At 35.2% G+C, this 18998-nt stretch overlaps 1 protein-coding gene across 1 annotated transcript in view; it reads right to left on the bottom strand.

The window, feature by feature from the left end:
* The window catches only part of LOC137634553 (uncharacterized), a 27573-nt gene extending 10954 nt beyond the window's left edge, over window positions 1–16619 (bottom strand). Inside the window, exons 1-2 of the mRNA XM_068367004.1 lie at window positions 16493–16619; window positions 488–619 (exon numbers count right to left, since the gene is read on the bottom strand). Coding sequence (XP_068223105.1) covers window positions 488–589 — 102 coding nt within the window. The 5' untranslated portion in view covers window positions 590–619; window positions 16493–16619. The remainder of the gene's footprint in view (window positions 1–487; window positions 620–16492) is intronic.
* Window positions 16620–18998: the final 2379 nt, after the last annotated feature.

Raw genomic sequence — 18998 nt, 5'->3', positions numbered from 1 at the left:
TCTCTCTCTCTCTCTCTCTCTCTCTCTCTCTCATAAAGTCACTGACAGAAAAGATATAAAGAAAAGTTTGCAATGCTGAATACGAGCAATTTATGTAAAAACTGACTGAATGCTTATAAAAAAACACAATTTAGTGGTAAAGGGCATTTAAAAGGAGTAACTGACATAACATATAAGACAAATAGTTTGTCATATGTTATATGATTTTAAGTAAAGAGTAAGTCCGAACTCGTGTGAAGATCATGTTAAGACTAAATGACAAAACATTGACATAACTAAATGTTGTAAACATCTTTAGAATAACCGACAGACAGCACGTATAAAATATTGAATCGGTGCTGAACCATGTATTTGAATTGAGTGACTGACGAGATCCAAGTAATAACAGTTAATAGTGTTGAGCCCACAGTTAATTAAGCATTAAGTAAGATCTAACATGCGTAATTAACAGAATACATGTAAAGAACATCAAAGAAAAGTATTGAACCAGTGATGAATGTGGTAACTGTTTCTCCAGTCGTTTCCTCAGTCCATCCAGCTCCTCTGGAGCTGCCATTTTCAGTTTTTCCCTGCTGTATTGTTGGGTCATTTTGATGTGGTTCCTCCTCACTTCGTCTCTCTGGAATTTTGATTCATAGTAGGCTATTGTATATGTATAAAAGGGGTGTTAATTACTTTTAATCATACCTTATCAACATGAAATGTGTAATAATAATGACGCAAGCAAGCAAAATTACTTTTTTTATCTGGAAGTATTTTGCTTTCTATACGTCTATATGAACTCATTCATACTAAATCAATCTATAATATTTGAAGTTTCAGCTGAACTATTTACAATAGTTTTTCAACAGTGTTCATTCTATTCTTTCACTTTGTTAGATAGCTCTGTATGTTCTGCCACCACAAAATAATTGTAAGAATTACAGTTTTGAATACTTTAGCAACAACACTCAGACACACTAAAATAAGGTTTCCTTCCATTTTCTTAATTATTGTTATTATTAGTTGCTAAGCTACAATCCCAGTTGGAAAAGCAGAATGCTATAAGCCCAGGGGCCACAACAGGTAAAATAACCCAGTGAGGAAAGTAGACAAGGAAAAATAAAATATTTTAAGAACAGTAACAACATTAAAATATTTCCTATATAAACTATGAAAAACTTTAACAAAATAAGCGGAGGAGATATTAGATAGAATTGTGTGCCCGAGTGTACCCTCAAGCAAGAGAACTCTAACCCAAGACAGTGGAAGACCATGGTACAGAGGCTATGGCACTACCCAAGACTAGAGAACAATGGATTGATTTTGGAGTGTCCTTCTCCTAGAAGAGCTGCTTTGCTCAAAATCCGTTTTTTGGGCTTGGCCATGTCGTCCTGATGGAAGCTTACCAGGGATTTAACTTGAAAGTACTATGTCTGTGGGTTTGTGTTAGTGCCTTCTACCTTGAATGTGGTCCTTATCTGGTCTCTTAGACCTATATATGACATTACCGTTATCTGTCATTTCCACTAAGCTTGGAACTGGCTTAGGGCTTCCTGCCCCCTGCAGGGAAAGTGTCGACATCGACAATAAAGATTCAAGGCTTGATTTTCGGTTGGGACGGAAAGTAAAACTTAGAGATTACCTTTCACATACCTTGGAAATCTGTACTCTGATTTCAAGTTGGGCCCTTCTAGGGTTTAATTAAAACTCTAGTATGCTTTATTCATCTGTAACTGAGATAGCAGCAATAAGACACAAATATGTTTAGTATTTCTACCTTGCAACTAGTTTATCAAATGTAGTTACGATAGGGCATGAATCTGATCCAGCATTGAAAACAAATCAGGTTCCATATTTTCTCTTGTCGAAAAAGAAAAATATGTAATTTCATCGAAATGATGCCACTCAATGGAGATGTGAAACCAAATCTGACTGACTTGTACAGATTTTGGGAATGCATGAACACCGTGACGCAACGTTCACTCGGCACTGGTGTTATTGGTCAGATATGCAACTATATGGAAAGTGTGTTAATCATCGTTGGGATTTGCACTCGAGGGTAAATGTACCCCTGCACCCGATGCACTGAAAAGTCCCAAAGCAGTTCACTGTTCTTTGCAGCGCTAGACGACGGGTTTTATAACACTACCCGCCGCCACCACAACATGTTTATTTCGTGTACTTGCTTCGTATAGTGTTTGTAAAAGACTCTGGATGATCTCCACCCAATGTATGAGTGGAGTCTTCCAAAGCCCTTGTGTTGGAAGAAGTTCAACGAAGAAGCAACTTTCCTTGGATCGTGACCTGCGGGTGTACTGTCAGGATCTGCTCTGCGAATAAGGTAGGTGAGCTTTGCTCTCAGTTGTCTTAGGGGTAGGTTTGATCCTGAGGTTTTCGCCTCTGATGAGCTGTCCTCCCTTGAAGTCTAAGGTTCCTCGAAGATAGACCTTAAGACACTCTACTGGGCACAGAGAGGTATCTACCTTCAGTGGGTAGATTCTCCAGGGACCCCACCTCTTAGTGGGTAGCTCATTCTTGGCAAGAAAAGTAGGATCCGGAAAGAGATTCAGTTCTCCTGTCTAGGAACTGAATATGGTCTTCATTTGTAGATAAGGCCATTATTTCACTAACTCTATCCCCTGAGGCTATGACAAACAGAAAAATAACTTTCTGTGTTAGATCTCTTAGAGTACAATTCTCATTATTTAGATTCGCAGCATGGTGCGAGACTTGTCCAAAGATCACGTGATGGGCTTTGGAGGGGTTGCTGGCTTGAGTCTGTTAGATCCTCTAGAGTACAATTCTCATTGTTTAGATTCGAAGCATGGTGCGAGGCTTGTCCAAAGACCACATGATGGGCTTTGGAGAGGTTGCTGGTTTGAGTCTAGTGCATGCTTTTAGGATCTTATTAAAGATTTCACTAAAAAGGTCCACTCTAAAGGTATACAGAAGTGGTTTAACTAGGGCTGACATACACGAGGTAATTTTAGTGGAAGCCAGGCCTTGTTCGAGTAGGAATATGAAGAAAACTAGATCGAAATCTATCGATATTTCTGTCGGTTCCTTTGATTTCACAAAGGACACCCATTTCTTCCATGATGATTCCTATTGTCTCCTAGTCGAACTTGACTTTTACTCTTCGATAAAGTCAACTTTATCCTTAGAGATTCTGAACCTTTTGTTTGCCGTTAGGGCGAGAAAATCGTGAGATGTAGGTTGTTGGTTCTCAAGGATGAAGCGCAAGCAGTCGACTTCTGGACCAGATTGGATAATGCTGGGTCTGGCAGAGGGAACAGCTTCAGTTTCAGTTCTAGAACTAGAGGGAACCAGTTGCTTTTGGGCCGCTTGGGGGCCACTACTGCTGCTGTCCTCCTGAAGGATCTTAGCTTGTCGAGGACTCTTAGCAGAAGGATGGTTGGTGGAAACAGGTAAATGTGGTTCCACTTGTTCTGTTCGAGGGACGTGATGTCCATCGCCTCTGCTTGAGGGTCCATCTAAGGTGCTATATAACGAGGTAGTTTCTTGTTGTCGCTCATTGTGAAGAGGTCAGTCTGCATTTCCGGGACTTTTTCAGAGGTGAAGGAGAATGGGTCTGCATCTAGGGACCATTCTGTCTCTATGGGCTTTCACCTGTATAGAGCATCCGCTGTCACGTTGTGGAACCTTTGTAGGTGAACTGCTGATAGGTGCCATCCCTTCTTCCTTATCAGGTGGAAGGTGGCTAATATCACATGTCCTATGTGAGATGATCTTGAGCCTTGTCTATTTAGACATTTTACTATCCCTTCGTTGTTCAGGGCCAATCTGATGTGGATTGTTCTGCGAGGGGATAGTCTCTTCAACGTCAGGTGAACTGTCAGAGCTTCCTAAACGTCGATATGAAAGGTTTTGAACTAATACGACCAATTCTTTTGCACTTTTCTCTCGTGAGAATGGCCACCTTATCCTTTCGAGGAGGAATGCACCTCCACTGATGGTTGTGGTGATTGCAGGGGAATTGTTCGTGCTAGGCTCTTGGCTGTTGACCACGGCCTTAACAGCGTGCGCAATAGGATTGGGCCCAGCCTTGGTTGATCTCTTTGAGCTTTTGATGCGTATCTTCTCCAGACTCTTGACGCATCTTTTCGACGTGCCTTTAGCACTGGGTCTGTCACTGCTGCAAACTGGAGAGAGTGCGATACTCTTTCCTGTTGGCGTTCTGAAATCCTCTTGTGACGGATTAGCCTCTTGACAGATCCCTTTATCTCTCTTCCCTTCTTGAATAGAATGGAGAGATGGTGTGACTCTTAAGTCCCATTGGATTCCTAGCCAATGGAACTTCTGCGCTGGAGGAAGGCGAGACTTCTTGCGATTGATGTTGAAGCCCAGGTGTTCCAGAGACTGGATCACCTTGTTGGCTGCCTGCAGACAAGTAGTCTCGGATGCTGCCCATACTGGTCAACCGTCGAGATATGCTAGTAATTGAACTCCTTAGGAGTTTAGCTGCTAGATGATTGTGTCTGCCGCCTTCGTGAACATCCTTGGGGCTGTATTCAGTCCAAAGGACATTGCTCTGAAGAATCACTTCTTCTGTAGCATGAATCCTAGGTAGGAGAAGAAAGGGCGGCTCAATAGAAGATGCCAGAGTGAGCATCTGTTGGGTCTATTGAGGGTGTGTTTGCTCCTTTTGGTAGAAGGGTCCTTATATGTTGCCAAGTAAGTATCCAGAACTTGTTGTTCTCGATGAACTTGTTGAATGGAGACAAGTCTAGAATGACTCTGAGTTTGTCTGAGTTTTTCTTGGGAACACAAAACAGTCTTCCCTGGAATTTGAGGGGTCTGGAGTTTTATAAGAATTTTGGAAAACGGTGTGGAATTCTGTTCCATTTCCACCCGAGTCTATTCGTCAATAGACTGTGGGCCCAGGGAGCAAAGGTCCCGCGATCCCGACAGTGATACGGTTTGCCTCTTACCTGGAACCCCTCTTTGGGTGTGGGGTCCTGTGGATTTGTTTTCGTGACCACGTCCTACTCGGCCCCGGGAGGAGTTATCTCTGGGTGAACTTCTCTTAGGGCCATTTCCTTTCTGGCTTAAGGTGAAAGGAAGTCGATTGCCTCACAACGTTGGGGTTAAACATTGGCGACTGAGCCACCAGTTGTTGAGGGACTATCTGTGAAAGTGGTCTGAGGCTTCGTGGTCGTAGTCACGGCAGAAAGTTGTGCAGATCTGCATGGTCTCCTTGCCTTTTTATTTTTAGGCTGGGGACCTCCGTCTGAGGAAGATTTCCTCTTTGAGCTCATGCCTCACTTTTAGAGAAGGTTCCCGTTCCCCGTGGTTGCTCTGGCTATGATCTCTAGGACCAGTTCCAGTGGGAAAAAGGTCTTTACCCTAGATGTTCGAGGTAATCAGTTTCCTTGGTTCGTGTCTTATGGTTGCTGAGGTCAAAACAGACTCTCTGCAAGCTCTCCTCGCTCTGAGGAAAGCATATAAGTCTTTCACAAGGGTACCCATGTGGGACTTAGCCAGGAAAATGATCCTTTCTGGGGTGTTCTAAAGACCTGCACTCATTTCCAGGCAGTTCTGATGAGAAAGGGAGGCCGCTAATCTCTCTTTTGTCTCCGGTTCCCTCCTCAGAAGATGGTCTAGCAACTTCGGAAGGTTCTCATTGAACTGCTGGTTTGCTATCTCTGGATCCAACTTAGAGACGGAGAAGGTTAGACGGACATCCTCCCACTTCTCCTCGCAGGCAGGTAGTGCTACAGAGAATGGTTTGCATTCCTCTAGGATTGGGCAAGGATTGCCCTTGTCGACTGCCTTGACGGCGAAGTTTAGTGCTTTCTCTGAACAGGGGAAAGAGATGGAGGAAGGAGCAAGAAATGTGGAATGTCTCTTGCTCAGTCCTGAGACTTTGGAGTTGGTGTACCCAGCTCCTTTCAAGGTTTTCAGGATGATGGCTTGCGCCTTGTCATGTTTGAGGACAATGATCTCTTTGGGTACCGTTTCCTCACGGGTTGCATGATCATCTCGCAGTCTCATGTAGAATTCTGGGTAAACTGAAAAGTTAGGTCAGAATTCGAGATCTTCAATCAGTTTGGTCCCCAACTTTTCTGAGACAAATAGTTTCCCATTCATCATAGGCATATGCTCTGTATATCTCCAGGGGTTGGTTTCGGAGCGGTGAGAGAAATTCAGCACCTTAAGGAGCTTCTTAGTAGAGCTCTTGGTAGGTCCTGGGCGGTCCATCCTCTCTTGCAATAGTATCTTGTACCTTTTAGAACAACTCCATTATCCATTGAATCGAAGTGAGGATCTATTCGTACATGACGGCCTATGCCGGTGGTTATGGAGTTGGGATTGAAGAGGTTGACGGCATATATATATATATATATATATATATATATATATATATATATGTATATATGCATATATACGTATATATATATATATATATATATATATATATATATATATATATATATATATATATATGCATATATACGTATATATATATATATATGCATATATACGTATATATATATATATATATATATATATATATATATATATATATATTTATATGTATATATATATATATATATATATATATATATATATATATATATACATACAGAATGTATATGTGGAGGTGAGTGCATATATATATATATATATATATATATATATATATATATATATATATATATTATATATATATACATGTGTATATATATAATATATATACACATATGTATATATACTGTATATATATATGCATATATATATATATATGTATATATGTATATATGTATGTATATATATATATATATATATATAGAGAGAGAGAGAGAGAGAGAGAGAGAGAGAGAGAGAGAGAGAGAGAGAGAGAGAGAGAGAGAGAGAGAGAGAGAACGCTGGCCAGAAACATCGACCTCATATATAAGTGGGAAAAGATGCAAAGAAGAAGATATATATATATGTATATATATATATATATATATATATATATATATATATATATGTATATATATATATATAATGTAAATGTTTATATTTATAGATATATATACATATATATATATATATATATATATATATTATATATATACACATATATATACAGTATATATATTATATATATATGCATATATATCTATATATATATATATATATATATATATGTATATATACATATATATAGATATATATATATATATACATACATACATACATATATATATATATATATATATATATATATATATATATGTATATATAATATTATGTATATATATATATATATTACATATATTTATATATATGGAAGAGTGAAGGACACTTTTGGAAATTAAACTTCGCAACGTACAATGTCCAGACCCTGTCTAGGGAAGACCTTCCTGTATTACCAAAAGACCTGAGATAAATAAATTAGGATGCTATAGGATTTACTAAAATCCGAAGAACTGGGGAATCTTATATTGAGTTAAAAGATGACCGTATGTTTTGCTTCAGAAGATATGAAATGAACAAAGAGTGTGTTTTCTTATTGATAAAAGTAGTGCAGGTAACATAAAAGAATCTATATTGCAGGATTTATTATCACTGAATAAAAAGTATGCACCAGCAACACTCAATCCAGAGCAAGAAAGAGAAACTTTTTATGAAGATCTGGAGATATTTTGAAAAGCCATAAGACTCTATTTGTATTTGTTTTGGGAGATTTTCACTTAAGGTATGTCGTAAGAATAAAGGAGAATCAGTTGTAGCCATATTTGGAGTAGGCAGAAGAAATAACAAAAGAGACATCCTTTTTTTTCTAAAAATCATTAATAGTTATTTAAAGAAAATTATCATAGAAAATGGACATGGAGAAATTCACTCGCCGAAACGAATGATGAAATAGATTTTATTCTCAGTAAAAAAGTTAATTTAGTTAAAGAGGTAACAGTGTTCATCAAATTGAAGTCAAGTGACCAAAGATTTGTGAAAATCAAAATTTGTCTATATCTAAGGAGAGAAAGGAAAGAAGCTGATTTGTAATAGAGAGTTTAGCTTAGCAATACAAAATAGATATTACTAGCTGCATGACATAATAGAATCAAATAAAAAAGGAAATGATAGTAATTCAACAAAATTTATATTAAAATCAGCTCCTGAGCAATTTTCTAAAGGTCGAGGAAAACTATCAGAAAACACAAAAATTCTTAAAAGGGAAAGATTAGAAATAGAGGTAAAATCCAAGTGAGATGAAATAGAATTGGCAGAACTATCCTAAACAATAAACAAAGTAAAAACATAAGACAGTCGTAAACACTAAAGCCTAGAAGAAACGTAAGGCGGTAGGAAAGGAAGGTCTACCTGTCAAATGTCAATATTAGAAGTTAGAACAGAATTAGTTTCCTTCTAGAGGATCGAGAGAGTGTAGACACAGGGAACAAGTTCTCTCAACCAGTGCCGCCTACCCAAAAACTAAAGCTAGGTAAATGTGGCCATAAGACCTGCAGGGAAACATGCAGACTGTTGCCAATTATTATAAATAAAATTCTTAATAGGGTATTATAGGGGGAGGAAGAAGAAGAAGCTTGTATGTAAACAACAGTTTCCTGCTGCATCTGGTCATTTTTGCTTATTTCTGGGGCCATAGCTGCAGTTTCGCCGAGAAAATGTTGTGAGATTTCGGTGAATATGTGCCATTAGTGTTGAAGTAGGCATAGAGAAGGTGGGTCAAGTGACAGTGCAGTTATAAACCTTGAAAACTTCGTGATTTTCTCTTATTTTGAGTTGTGTTCCCTCGGGGTGTCATAAGTCTGCGCTAGACGGTGGCGACGGTGCTGCCATCTATTGACCGTTTCAGTGACTATTTTCAGTGTAACAGCATGGGGTCATACTCAACACCGTTTAGGTGAAGGACTCCTTTGAGCTGCAGTTTACTGCATACCTACTATGGATATTCTTAGCAAAATGTTATTTGATAACATGAATTTGGTTCATAACTCGATTATAGGAGTTCAATTTATAAATAAGAACAGACTCATTGTGAAAGTAGTACCAAACATGTTTAATGATCTCAGGGAAAATTATGAAGGCAAAGAAGTATGCTCAGACCAGTTAGGAAATGTAAAGATAGTGAATCTTAGCATCTCCATTACGTATGTTTCAATAAGCAATGCTCCTTTCGGATTCCCAGATGAAAAGCTGATCGAGGCTATATCGAAACATGGAAAAGTGGAAGGAATCGGGCTAAACAGATATGCTGACGGACTATTCCAAGGGTTTTTGACGGGAGTCAGGACAGCCCGCATGAGACTAAAAGAGAATGTCCCATCATCAATTACGGTTTTAGGATTTACCTTGACTATCTTAAATAATGGGCTGCCACGGACATGCTTTCGGTGTGGGGAATAGGTCACATAGCCAAAGACTGCAGATACGAAGATGTAAGGTATAAGTTTAAAGAAGGAGAGTTCCCTCACCTACCCACGGAAAGAAAGGATGAGACCAGCGGAAAAGCAATTGAATTGTGCAAAGGTAATGTAGAAAAGGCAACAGTTGAAGAAAGCATTTCTCTTAAATATTTTGGACAACCGGTTCTGATAGCTTGTTGGGTTATTGTACATATTTCAAACTCAATTCTCGCTTTAATCGGCAGCCAATGTAGATCAATTGGTATAGGAATGATCCTTTTTTTAGGTGGGGCACCTTTTATCAGTCTTGCTCCTCTTTTTATTATGTTTTGTAATTTCTCAAGTTGTACTTTTAGTAGATTGTAGTGGATGGAGTTACAGTAGTCAGTTCTGGTAATTACACAATTTATCAAAAGTTTCTTAACAGAATATTCATCCAGGTACTTTTTTTTCTTTTTTTTTTCATAAAATCAATATTTCTTAGATGATAACCAGCAGCTTTTACTGCATTATTAATTTGGGCATTGAGAGACAAGTTGCAGTCAAGAAATACGCCTAGATGACGAACTTTACTAGATATCGGCAGAGTCATTATTTATTTCTATTTGAATGTCACCTAAGCTTCTCACAATGGTTCTCTTTCCCACCACCATAAACTCAGTTTTGTTCTCATTTAATTTTAGTCACTTAATTGTCATCCATTCTCTAACACTATCAAGGATTCAGTTTAGAGTTTCAGTAGTGTCATCTACATCATTATGGAGAAGTAAAATTGTTCATCATCCACAAATAGTTTGAACTTCACGCCATGCCTTTGAAGTATTTCCGATAGACCAATAGTATAGATGTAGAATATGATTGGGCCCATTACACTCCCCTGAGGTACCCCTCCGTTAAAGGTTCATATGGTGAATGAGTTTACAGTTTACACACAGTAATTTCTGCCAACCAAATAGTCTTTCAGGTATTCGAAAGCTTGATCTTCAACGCTGATGGACCATAGATCATTTAGTAACAGTTTATACATAACTGTATCAGAAGCAGCACTAAGATCGAGTAATATTATATATAATACCACATTTATTTTCATCCATCATTTCCCACATATCATTTACAACAGAACATATGGCGGTCTCCGTAGAGTACTGTTTTCTGTAAGCAGATTGGTTGTCTGGCAAAGCTTCTATTACTTCTAAGTGGCTGACAAGTTGTTCAAGAATTACGTATTGTAGCACTTCTGAAACAAAGGATAGATTCGAAATAGGTCTATATGAGCTTAATTCCTGGTCATCCAGAGCACTTTTCAGAACTGGTGTGACTATAGCCATTTTCTTAGATTTGGGAAACTTACATTCATCAATGCTTGCATTTGCTATTCTCATTATTATTTCGGCTAGACTAGAGAAGTTGCTCTCTTAAATTACTTCAGATATTGGCATAGAATTAATCGCACAGTTAGTTTTCTTGGCTCTCTTGATAATCCTGGTAATGTCTTCTTGTGTTATATTGTTAAATCTCGTTAATTCTGTGTATGTGGTGTATCATTAATCAGTTGCAAGCACAGATCCAGCAAGTTCAAAAAAGGGGGGGTTGGAAAACATAACCAAAGCAGCTGGGGGTCAGTAATTTTAAGCTATTTTAGAGCTATTTTTCATGTACTTGAAACCATTTTCTCCTTGTAACTGAATTTATACGGTAAATGGGCATTACGCAATAACAACATCAAGATAAAATATATAACAAATTTCAGAAGTAATCTTCACAATTACTTTTAGTACAGGAGTATACTGTGCATTCCCAGAAAATTTTCGCTATTTTTGGGTGAGATAGCCATGTCGTCCTGATGGAAGTTCCTTCATAGTAGCTTCCTAGGTTATATTTAACTACAGTGATATATCCCAGAGAATTTTACTTAAGGTATCCAGAATTCTAACTCCTGGCGTGAATATCCCTGGCTTTCGCCCTTTGGGATATCGCATAATATCAGAGGACGTATTCTTGACACGCCACATAGCTATCTACACCCCTAATAGCGTTTACGCTTCGAGAGGGGAAAGTGGCAAGAATTGTAGGTGGGCCGTTATTAAGGCAACGCTCCTACATGTACTATAGTTGGGCGCCAGTATGACGTCAGGTCCCGGTGCCATCTTGTCATTCTTTCTCTCGTAGCAATCCTAGCTCGGTGTTTTTCCCAGTGCCTTTTCACTATTTTGGATTATTTCAGCCGTAATGATGCTTTCTCCAGCCTCATCTGCCTCTGGAAAGTTGAGTACTATCTTTAATTTGTATAAATGTAATCTCTTGCCAGTTTCCTCATCGATTAAAGTCTTAATTAACGTATCAAGAGCTGTTCCCTAACCGGATGGCGTCATGAACGCAGTCTTCGATATGCATGTGCCATTTAGTTAGCCAGAATGACCTTCCCGGTATATTTCGCTTTAATAAATTTAGCTATTTAGCAATTTTAGCTTGGAAATTTTATATTATGCCGATTGTACCGTGGATTTGGCAATTATTTACCGAGCCCCACTCGTGCTAGGGTGCTAGGCTTCCTAGCCTAGGCACCTATTTTACACTCATGCATGGTATAGTTTTTCCTAGTGTGATAATTTATTGAAGCTTTAGGCAATATTTTATACATATAAGATATTACTGTATAAAAATTTTCCCCTTCCAAGATAGTATACGAGAGAGTTTCGGTATCGATTTTCACAGCCCCTAGGCTACTAGCCTAGGGGCTTTAGTATACTTTCATACATGTCCCCGATTGCTCTTGTATCGTTTTACTAAGTGGAGACTGACACCTCCTACTCTTTTTAAAGCGATACCAATCTCCTTGGAAGATTTAAGAGCAATCCCTTTCCCTCTGAGTTAGCCTAGGCTAACCCTAGTCGGCTTTACCTTGAATGTTATTCGAGTAAATCTAAGCTAGGGTGTTCCTGTCCCTTCCCTCAACCGCAGAGCCCGGTTTTGAGTTTAGGACAGAACATCAGAGTATTCGTCTGTGGTCGGTGGCCGTCTGGCTTGGCGAATTGACTTCCTTAGTCAGGTTAGGCTACCGACGCAAGAGGCTAGACCCAGAAAACCTCATCAGTTTATTACTTCCGTAATTATTGGAGCACCTGCATCATTCCATTCAACTATCCATCAATAGCAATTCTCGACGCGTCGAGTAGTAGTTTGTCTCTCCACTTCTTCCAACTTGTATGTGTATATATATATATATATATATATATATATATATATATATATATATATATATATATATATTATATATATAATATATATATATATATATATATATATATATATATATATATATATATTATATATATATATATTATATATATATATATATATATATATAATTTATATGTATATATTATATATATATATATACATATATATATATTATATATTATATATATATTATATATATATATATATAATTTATATGTATATATTATATATATATATATATATATATATGTATATATATATATATATATATATATATATATATATATATATATGTATATATATATATATATATATATATATTATATATATATATATATATATATATATATATATATATTATATATATATACAGTATATATATATATATGTATATATATATATATATATATATATATATATATATATATATATACATATATATATATATATATACATATATATATATATATATATATATATATATATATATATATATATATATATATATAAATATATATATAAAATCTCGGTGAGTCCACTGAATTCTTCAAGGAAGATAATAGTATTCGTTCTCGCAGGTTTGTGGACTATTACAATGTTTTTTTTTCTTTTTTTTTTGCGTAAGGTTCATTTTTATATATTCAAAGCTTGCTACATTTGTTCTTTTTAACATTTTGAGATTTGAGAAACCTTTATGAATAAAGAGTCCGACACCCCCACTAGACATACCCTCTTTCGGAATGTGAACGAAGGTATTTCTGGGGCGGGTCATTTTAGTGATCTTAGCCTTGTCAAAGTTAATTAACCATGTTTCAGATAATGCTAGTATGTACAAGTATTTCTCGTGTATCAATTCTCAAATTTGAATAGTTTTATTACCAACAGATAGTATATTTACGTAGCCACAGTTTATGACATCTCCAGTATCCATGATCAGTATTTTCTGCCAGTCTTTTCATTTCCAAGTTTAAAGCTTTGTAATTTCTTGAATTTACTATGTGGTCGTTTGGTTTGTTCAACTTTGTGCTGTTAATACATTTTGGCATATGCGAGTTGCACTCTTGGGTGGAATGTTTTTCTGAACATTTCCCACAGACTTTATCGTCAGTTTTAAACTTACAGTCTTTTACAAGATGTCCATATTATTATTATTATTATTATTATTATTATTACTAGCCAAGCTACAACCCTAGTTGGAAAAGCAAGATGCTATAAGCCCAAGGGCTCCAACAGGGAAAAATAGCCCAGTGAGGAAAGGAAATAAAAAAATGAATAAATGATGAGAATAAATAAACAACATATCATTCTAAAACATGTAACAGCGTCAAAACAGATATGTCCTATATAAACTATTAACAACGTCAAAAACAGATATGTCAAATACAAACAATAAAAAGACTCATGTCAGCCTGGTCAACATAAAAACATTTGCTCCAACTTTGAACTTTTGAAGTTCTACTGATTCAACTACCCGATTAGGAAGATCATTCCACAGTGGTAGCAGGTGATCACGTGGTACCTATCACGTATGTCATGAGTGCCCCATCGCAATATAACTTTGTCACCATTATCATGAATAGCCTTTCGAACTTGAGGATCACATTCAACACATAGTGGGTAGTCCCACCTGCAGCATGTTTTTTCAGTACCACACTTATCTTCTCTACTATGTTCAGGATTTGATCCAGGTGATGATTTCTTTGAATCATGACATTTACTACTTCATCTTCATCATTGTACACATTGCGTATTTTTTTCTGGTTTCAGTGTCAGCAACCAATGTCTGAATTTTGTTTGTAGCCTTTTCTCTGATAATTTTGTTAGCAAAATTTACATTTCCATTTGAAGTTGACCTCTTGTTAAGTTTTGAATGTCTTTAAGTGCCTGTTCGACCTCGTGTTTTCTTTCAGTAATTTCAGTTGTATTTGTTGATTTAATTACTAGAAGATTTTTTTTCCTTAACTTTGTCAGCGTATGTCATTTTCTCTGATTTTTGGTCCATCAATGTTTAAAGTGTTGTCTTAATTGATTCCATATAGCAAGGTTATCAGAAAGGTGCAAAGCTTCTAAGCTTATTTTTATTATTGCAATTAAGTTTTTTTTCCTGTACCATAAATAGATTAATAATGAGATTCTCAATCTTTACTTTTATCCCATTCCACCTTGAAATCAGCAAGGATAACACCCTGCCACGATCAGTTTTGGCAACCAATTGTGGTTAGTTTGGACTTCTTAAATTCTTCTTTCATACGTATTGCCCTACTTAAGTATTCAACCAGATCCCTGCTATAGGATTTTGCAATATACCTTCACTTATGTTTATTTTCTTTAACTGTCCTAATTTGGGGCATGAAAATAAATGTTCGGTGGTATCTTATTAATCTTTGCAAAGGTCACACACATCATCTTCCTATTTTTCCCTGAAATTTGCTTTCAAAATGAGCATATTTAATCATGTCTTCATTACAAGGGTTGCCTTATCCAGATGCATTTCTCTGATATAAGGCTGAGGGCTATTTCTTTCAATAAATCTTAAATTTTTCATCACTTTCTTCTTTTCTTTAATGTTTTCTTCTATCTTTTCTCATAACTCTTTTCTTGATTTTTTTTTTCAGGGTCCTTTTCCCACAACTTCTTATTTCTTCAACTTCCATCCCATATTTACAACCAATTTCTTCTATGCTCTTACCCCAGCACTTTCCATAAGGGTTCTTCAACTGATCCTCAATTATCTCTCTTACAAGTCTCTTTTCATCAGTTTATGATGTTATGGAAGAGCATTATTTTTTTCATTTTTTCATATATATTCTATTTTGCAAGGCACTGGCTATATTTCTGTTTCTGCAAGGATGTCCCATTAAGGAGTACTGGCAGGTTGTTCATACATATTTCTTATAATCCTATATTGAAAGTTTTCCGGATCTTTAGCTCACTATAGGTCTCCACATTAGCAAGTATGTTTGGTACTACTACTACTACTACTACTACTACTACTACTACTACTACCACTACTTCTACTACTATCAATTATCCTCGCACTAGATCGTTCCTCCCCCAGTGTTCCCCCCTTCCCAAACCATATGCTACACATATTTTCTTTTTCTTTTCGTTGTTGATATGATTGTGTTGAACAATTTTTATTAAAATATTACAGGAAATAATTATTTTACTAAGAATTAAGCATTATTGACAATTACGAACTTAGAGTGTAGGAGACTTGATCTAAATGCGGGAGAATCGAGTGTAGTGCGGAAGGGTTGGTAGGTCCGAGATTCTTTCGCGTCTCAGTCGATTTATATCACTTTAATCTTTCCTTGATCTGGGTTTCAAGTATCTTTGATAGCTTATTAGTTCATGGTGAGAGAAAGCTTTAAAATCAGTTGATTGAAATATTTGTATCTATTCTGACCGTTGGACTACAACTTATTTCAGTCCTTTATCATTATTTCTCTCCGTCGATGCTAATCATGTTTCCATCACCAGCAATTCTCATTCCCAATTCTCGTTGACAATTTATCGGTCTAATGTAATCCATATCTAATATATCTATATTTTCAACAGAGGAGCTTTCTAATTCTGCCTTTTCTTTTTTTCATTTAATTTTATTACACCAGTGCAATTCATAGCAAATTCATCAACACATGTCACTTTTCGTTCACAATATCAATTTCATTAACATTATAAAAATGACTTCATTAACAATTAATTTCCGCATCATTATATTTTATCTTGGGTAGGCTATCATTTAACCACTCATGCATGCATAGGTTTCAACTCATTCCCTATACAGCTTATCTAATATTCGAAGAGCTTTCATTTATGTTTTACATGCTCAAGACCTGACATTTATTGTGTTATATCTGTAGGGGGGAGAATATTATGTAAATTACCTTGTATCCGTTCTGCTGTGAATAGTCCGATTATAACAATTAACACCACTGATAACCTTTTGCGACTAAGGTAAACGATCCCTCTCCTCCACAAGAATGAGCGAGATTGAACGAATCAGATGTTCAGAACGGTAGTGGTACTAGAATATACTTTAGTTACACAGCCCAAGGTTCTTTACATAATTCCACTGAGCTACTTCACTGGCAGACGTACGAGAAGTTGATTGGCGATATGATAGTTGTTATTTTGAATATTTACGTATGAACTGTGTGCTGTTTAGATGGTGAGATTGTGCCCGTTCTCAATAAAATGTTAGTAGCCTATTAGTGTTATTTCTTTTAAATTGTGTTATGTCAATGATTTCGTAATTCGCCTATATTATAATATCGAATGGGAAGTGACATGCTTTAGAACCAAGTGGAGAGTCAACTGTCATATAATGCCGTGGACCCATAGCCTATAGCCTACTTTGTTCTCTTTGAAACTTAATCAACATTTTCATAATCAAAATAGCTAAGAAGAGGATGCTGGCATAAATCCTGGCATGGAGGAATACATCAATCATGAAAATCCTAAATGTAAGAAAGCCCAATTTTTACACTATGATCTGTAGAGCACAAGAAAGAAAATCTTTGCCTTCTGCTCAATAACACATAGCTATTGCCCCAGTGCCGGTTTAAAAATTCTCGACAATTGAAAGGGATTATATCTAACTGCTCTTTATATAAAAGATCAAATAATAAGGAACATTTATGAGTAATTGAGCGGTAGATATTATATTAATTTCCCCCCGTCAACAAACTGTCTTATTTTTACTTGATTTTACTTGTTTTGGGTTTAAATCCAACTCTCCACTGAAGTCGAGTGAACTACTACTCGGGCGGGTCCATATCAATCATCTAACGAAACATTTTCATTATAACTTATACAATTCTTTGATTGTAGCATCTTCCAAATCATATGATCTTGTGAAAAGTAATGTCTTTAGTTTCTTCTTAAATTCAATTGCTCCCTTTAAGTCCTATTATAGTAGTTACCCACAACGACACGAGCCTGCAAAAATTATAGGCCAGTGATAACCTATTCATTGCCGTGATAATTCCCCCAAGGAAAATAATGGTTCTATTTACAATATTCGGTGTAATTGGTATAATAAGAAATAATTGGCTTAGACTTCATTGATAACCGTATAAAACATCATTACTTTATGCTGTTCAGACGCGAAAAATGTTCTGTTATATTTGTTTATACGAAAAGTTTCAACCATATTGTATAGAGTGGAAAAACTCATCAAAGATCATATTCTGTAAGAATTTTAACAATAGGAATATTGTTAAAACCGCTTTTATCAGATATTTAATAACCAAATTTTAAATCTTATTTTTTTGTATACCTGGTTAATGGAATTGTAAGGAAGTACAGAGGAAACTTTTCGTTCACTTTCTTTTAAATTTCTAGAATTTTGGTAAATAACAACGATAGGTATTTATTAGATTTTTGATAATACTAACTAAACATTAATAATGCTTTGCTTATTTGTGGCTTTGTTTTTAGTTTGTTAAGTTTCTTTTTATATGATTAAACTTTTTAATTTACTTTTTACGCCAAACAAGTATACATTATATACAAAAGCGAATGTTATCTAGACTTTCATTTTTGTTTACTGTGGAAATTTTACCTTAATTAGATATTTGTCACTTACAGTTTTGTGAACTGTCTCATATATATATATATATATATATATATATATATATATATATATATACTATATATATATATATATATATATATATATATATATATATACTGTATATATATATTATATATATATATATATATATACTGTATATATATTATATATATATATATATATATATATATATATATATATATATACTGTATATATATATATATATATATATATATATATATATATATATATATATATATATATATAAATATATATATATATATATATATATATATATATATATATATATATATATATATATATATATTACATTCAAAGATGATTATGATATCAGGATGGAATGGTAATACTAATGCAAAAAAAAAAAAATTAAATATATCCAATTTGGTGGTTTATAGCCAAAATCAAAGTTTCTATTTCTTTCATTCTATGTATTTCATAATATCAAAAACAATAAAAGGTTGCAAAAACATTAATTCCACCTGAAATATAAGTATGATTTTTTTGTCGTCTTGATGTATCGTAGGATTAAAAATTTTCATCAAAAATTAACAACCGCTTAATGATTAGAAATTTTATCCAATTATCTTTCAAGTTATCCCGCCCAGAATCTGTCAGTTTTCGGCCATGAAAACATGATGAATTATCAGGGAAAATATTTTCTTTATATAATCATTACAAAGTAATAAAAAAACGATAAATTATCAGGGAAAATATTTTCTTTATATAATCATTACAAAGCAATAAAAAAACGATAAATTATCAGGGAAAATATTTTCTTTATATAATCATTA

The sequence above is a fragment of the Palaemon carinicauda genome, chromosome 44 (genome assembly GCF_036898095.1).
Source record: "Palaemon carinicauda isolate YSFRI2023 chromosome 44, ASM3689809v2, whole genome shotgun sequence".
Lineage (NCBI taxonomy): Eukaryota > Metazoa > Arthropoda > Malacostraca > Decapoda > Palaemonidae > Palaemon > Palaemon carinicauda.
Note: the sequence above shows the minus strand (reverse complement) of the source record. Positions and strands in the feature narration are given on the sequence as shown.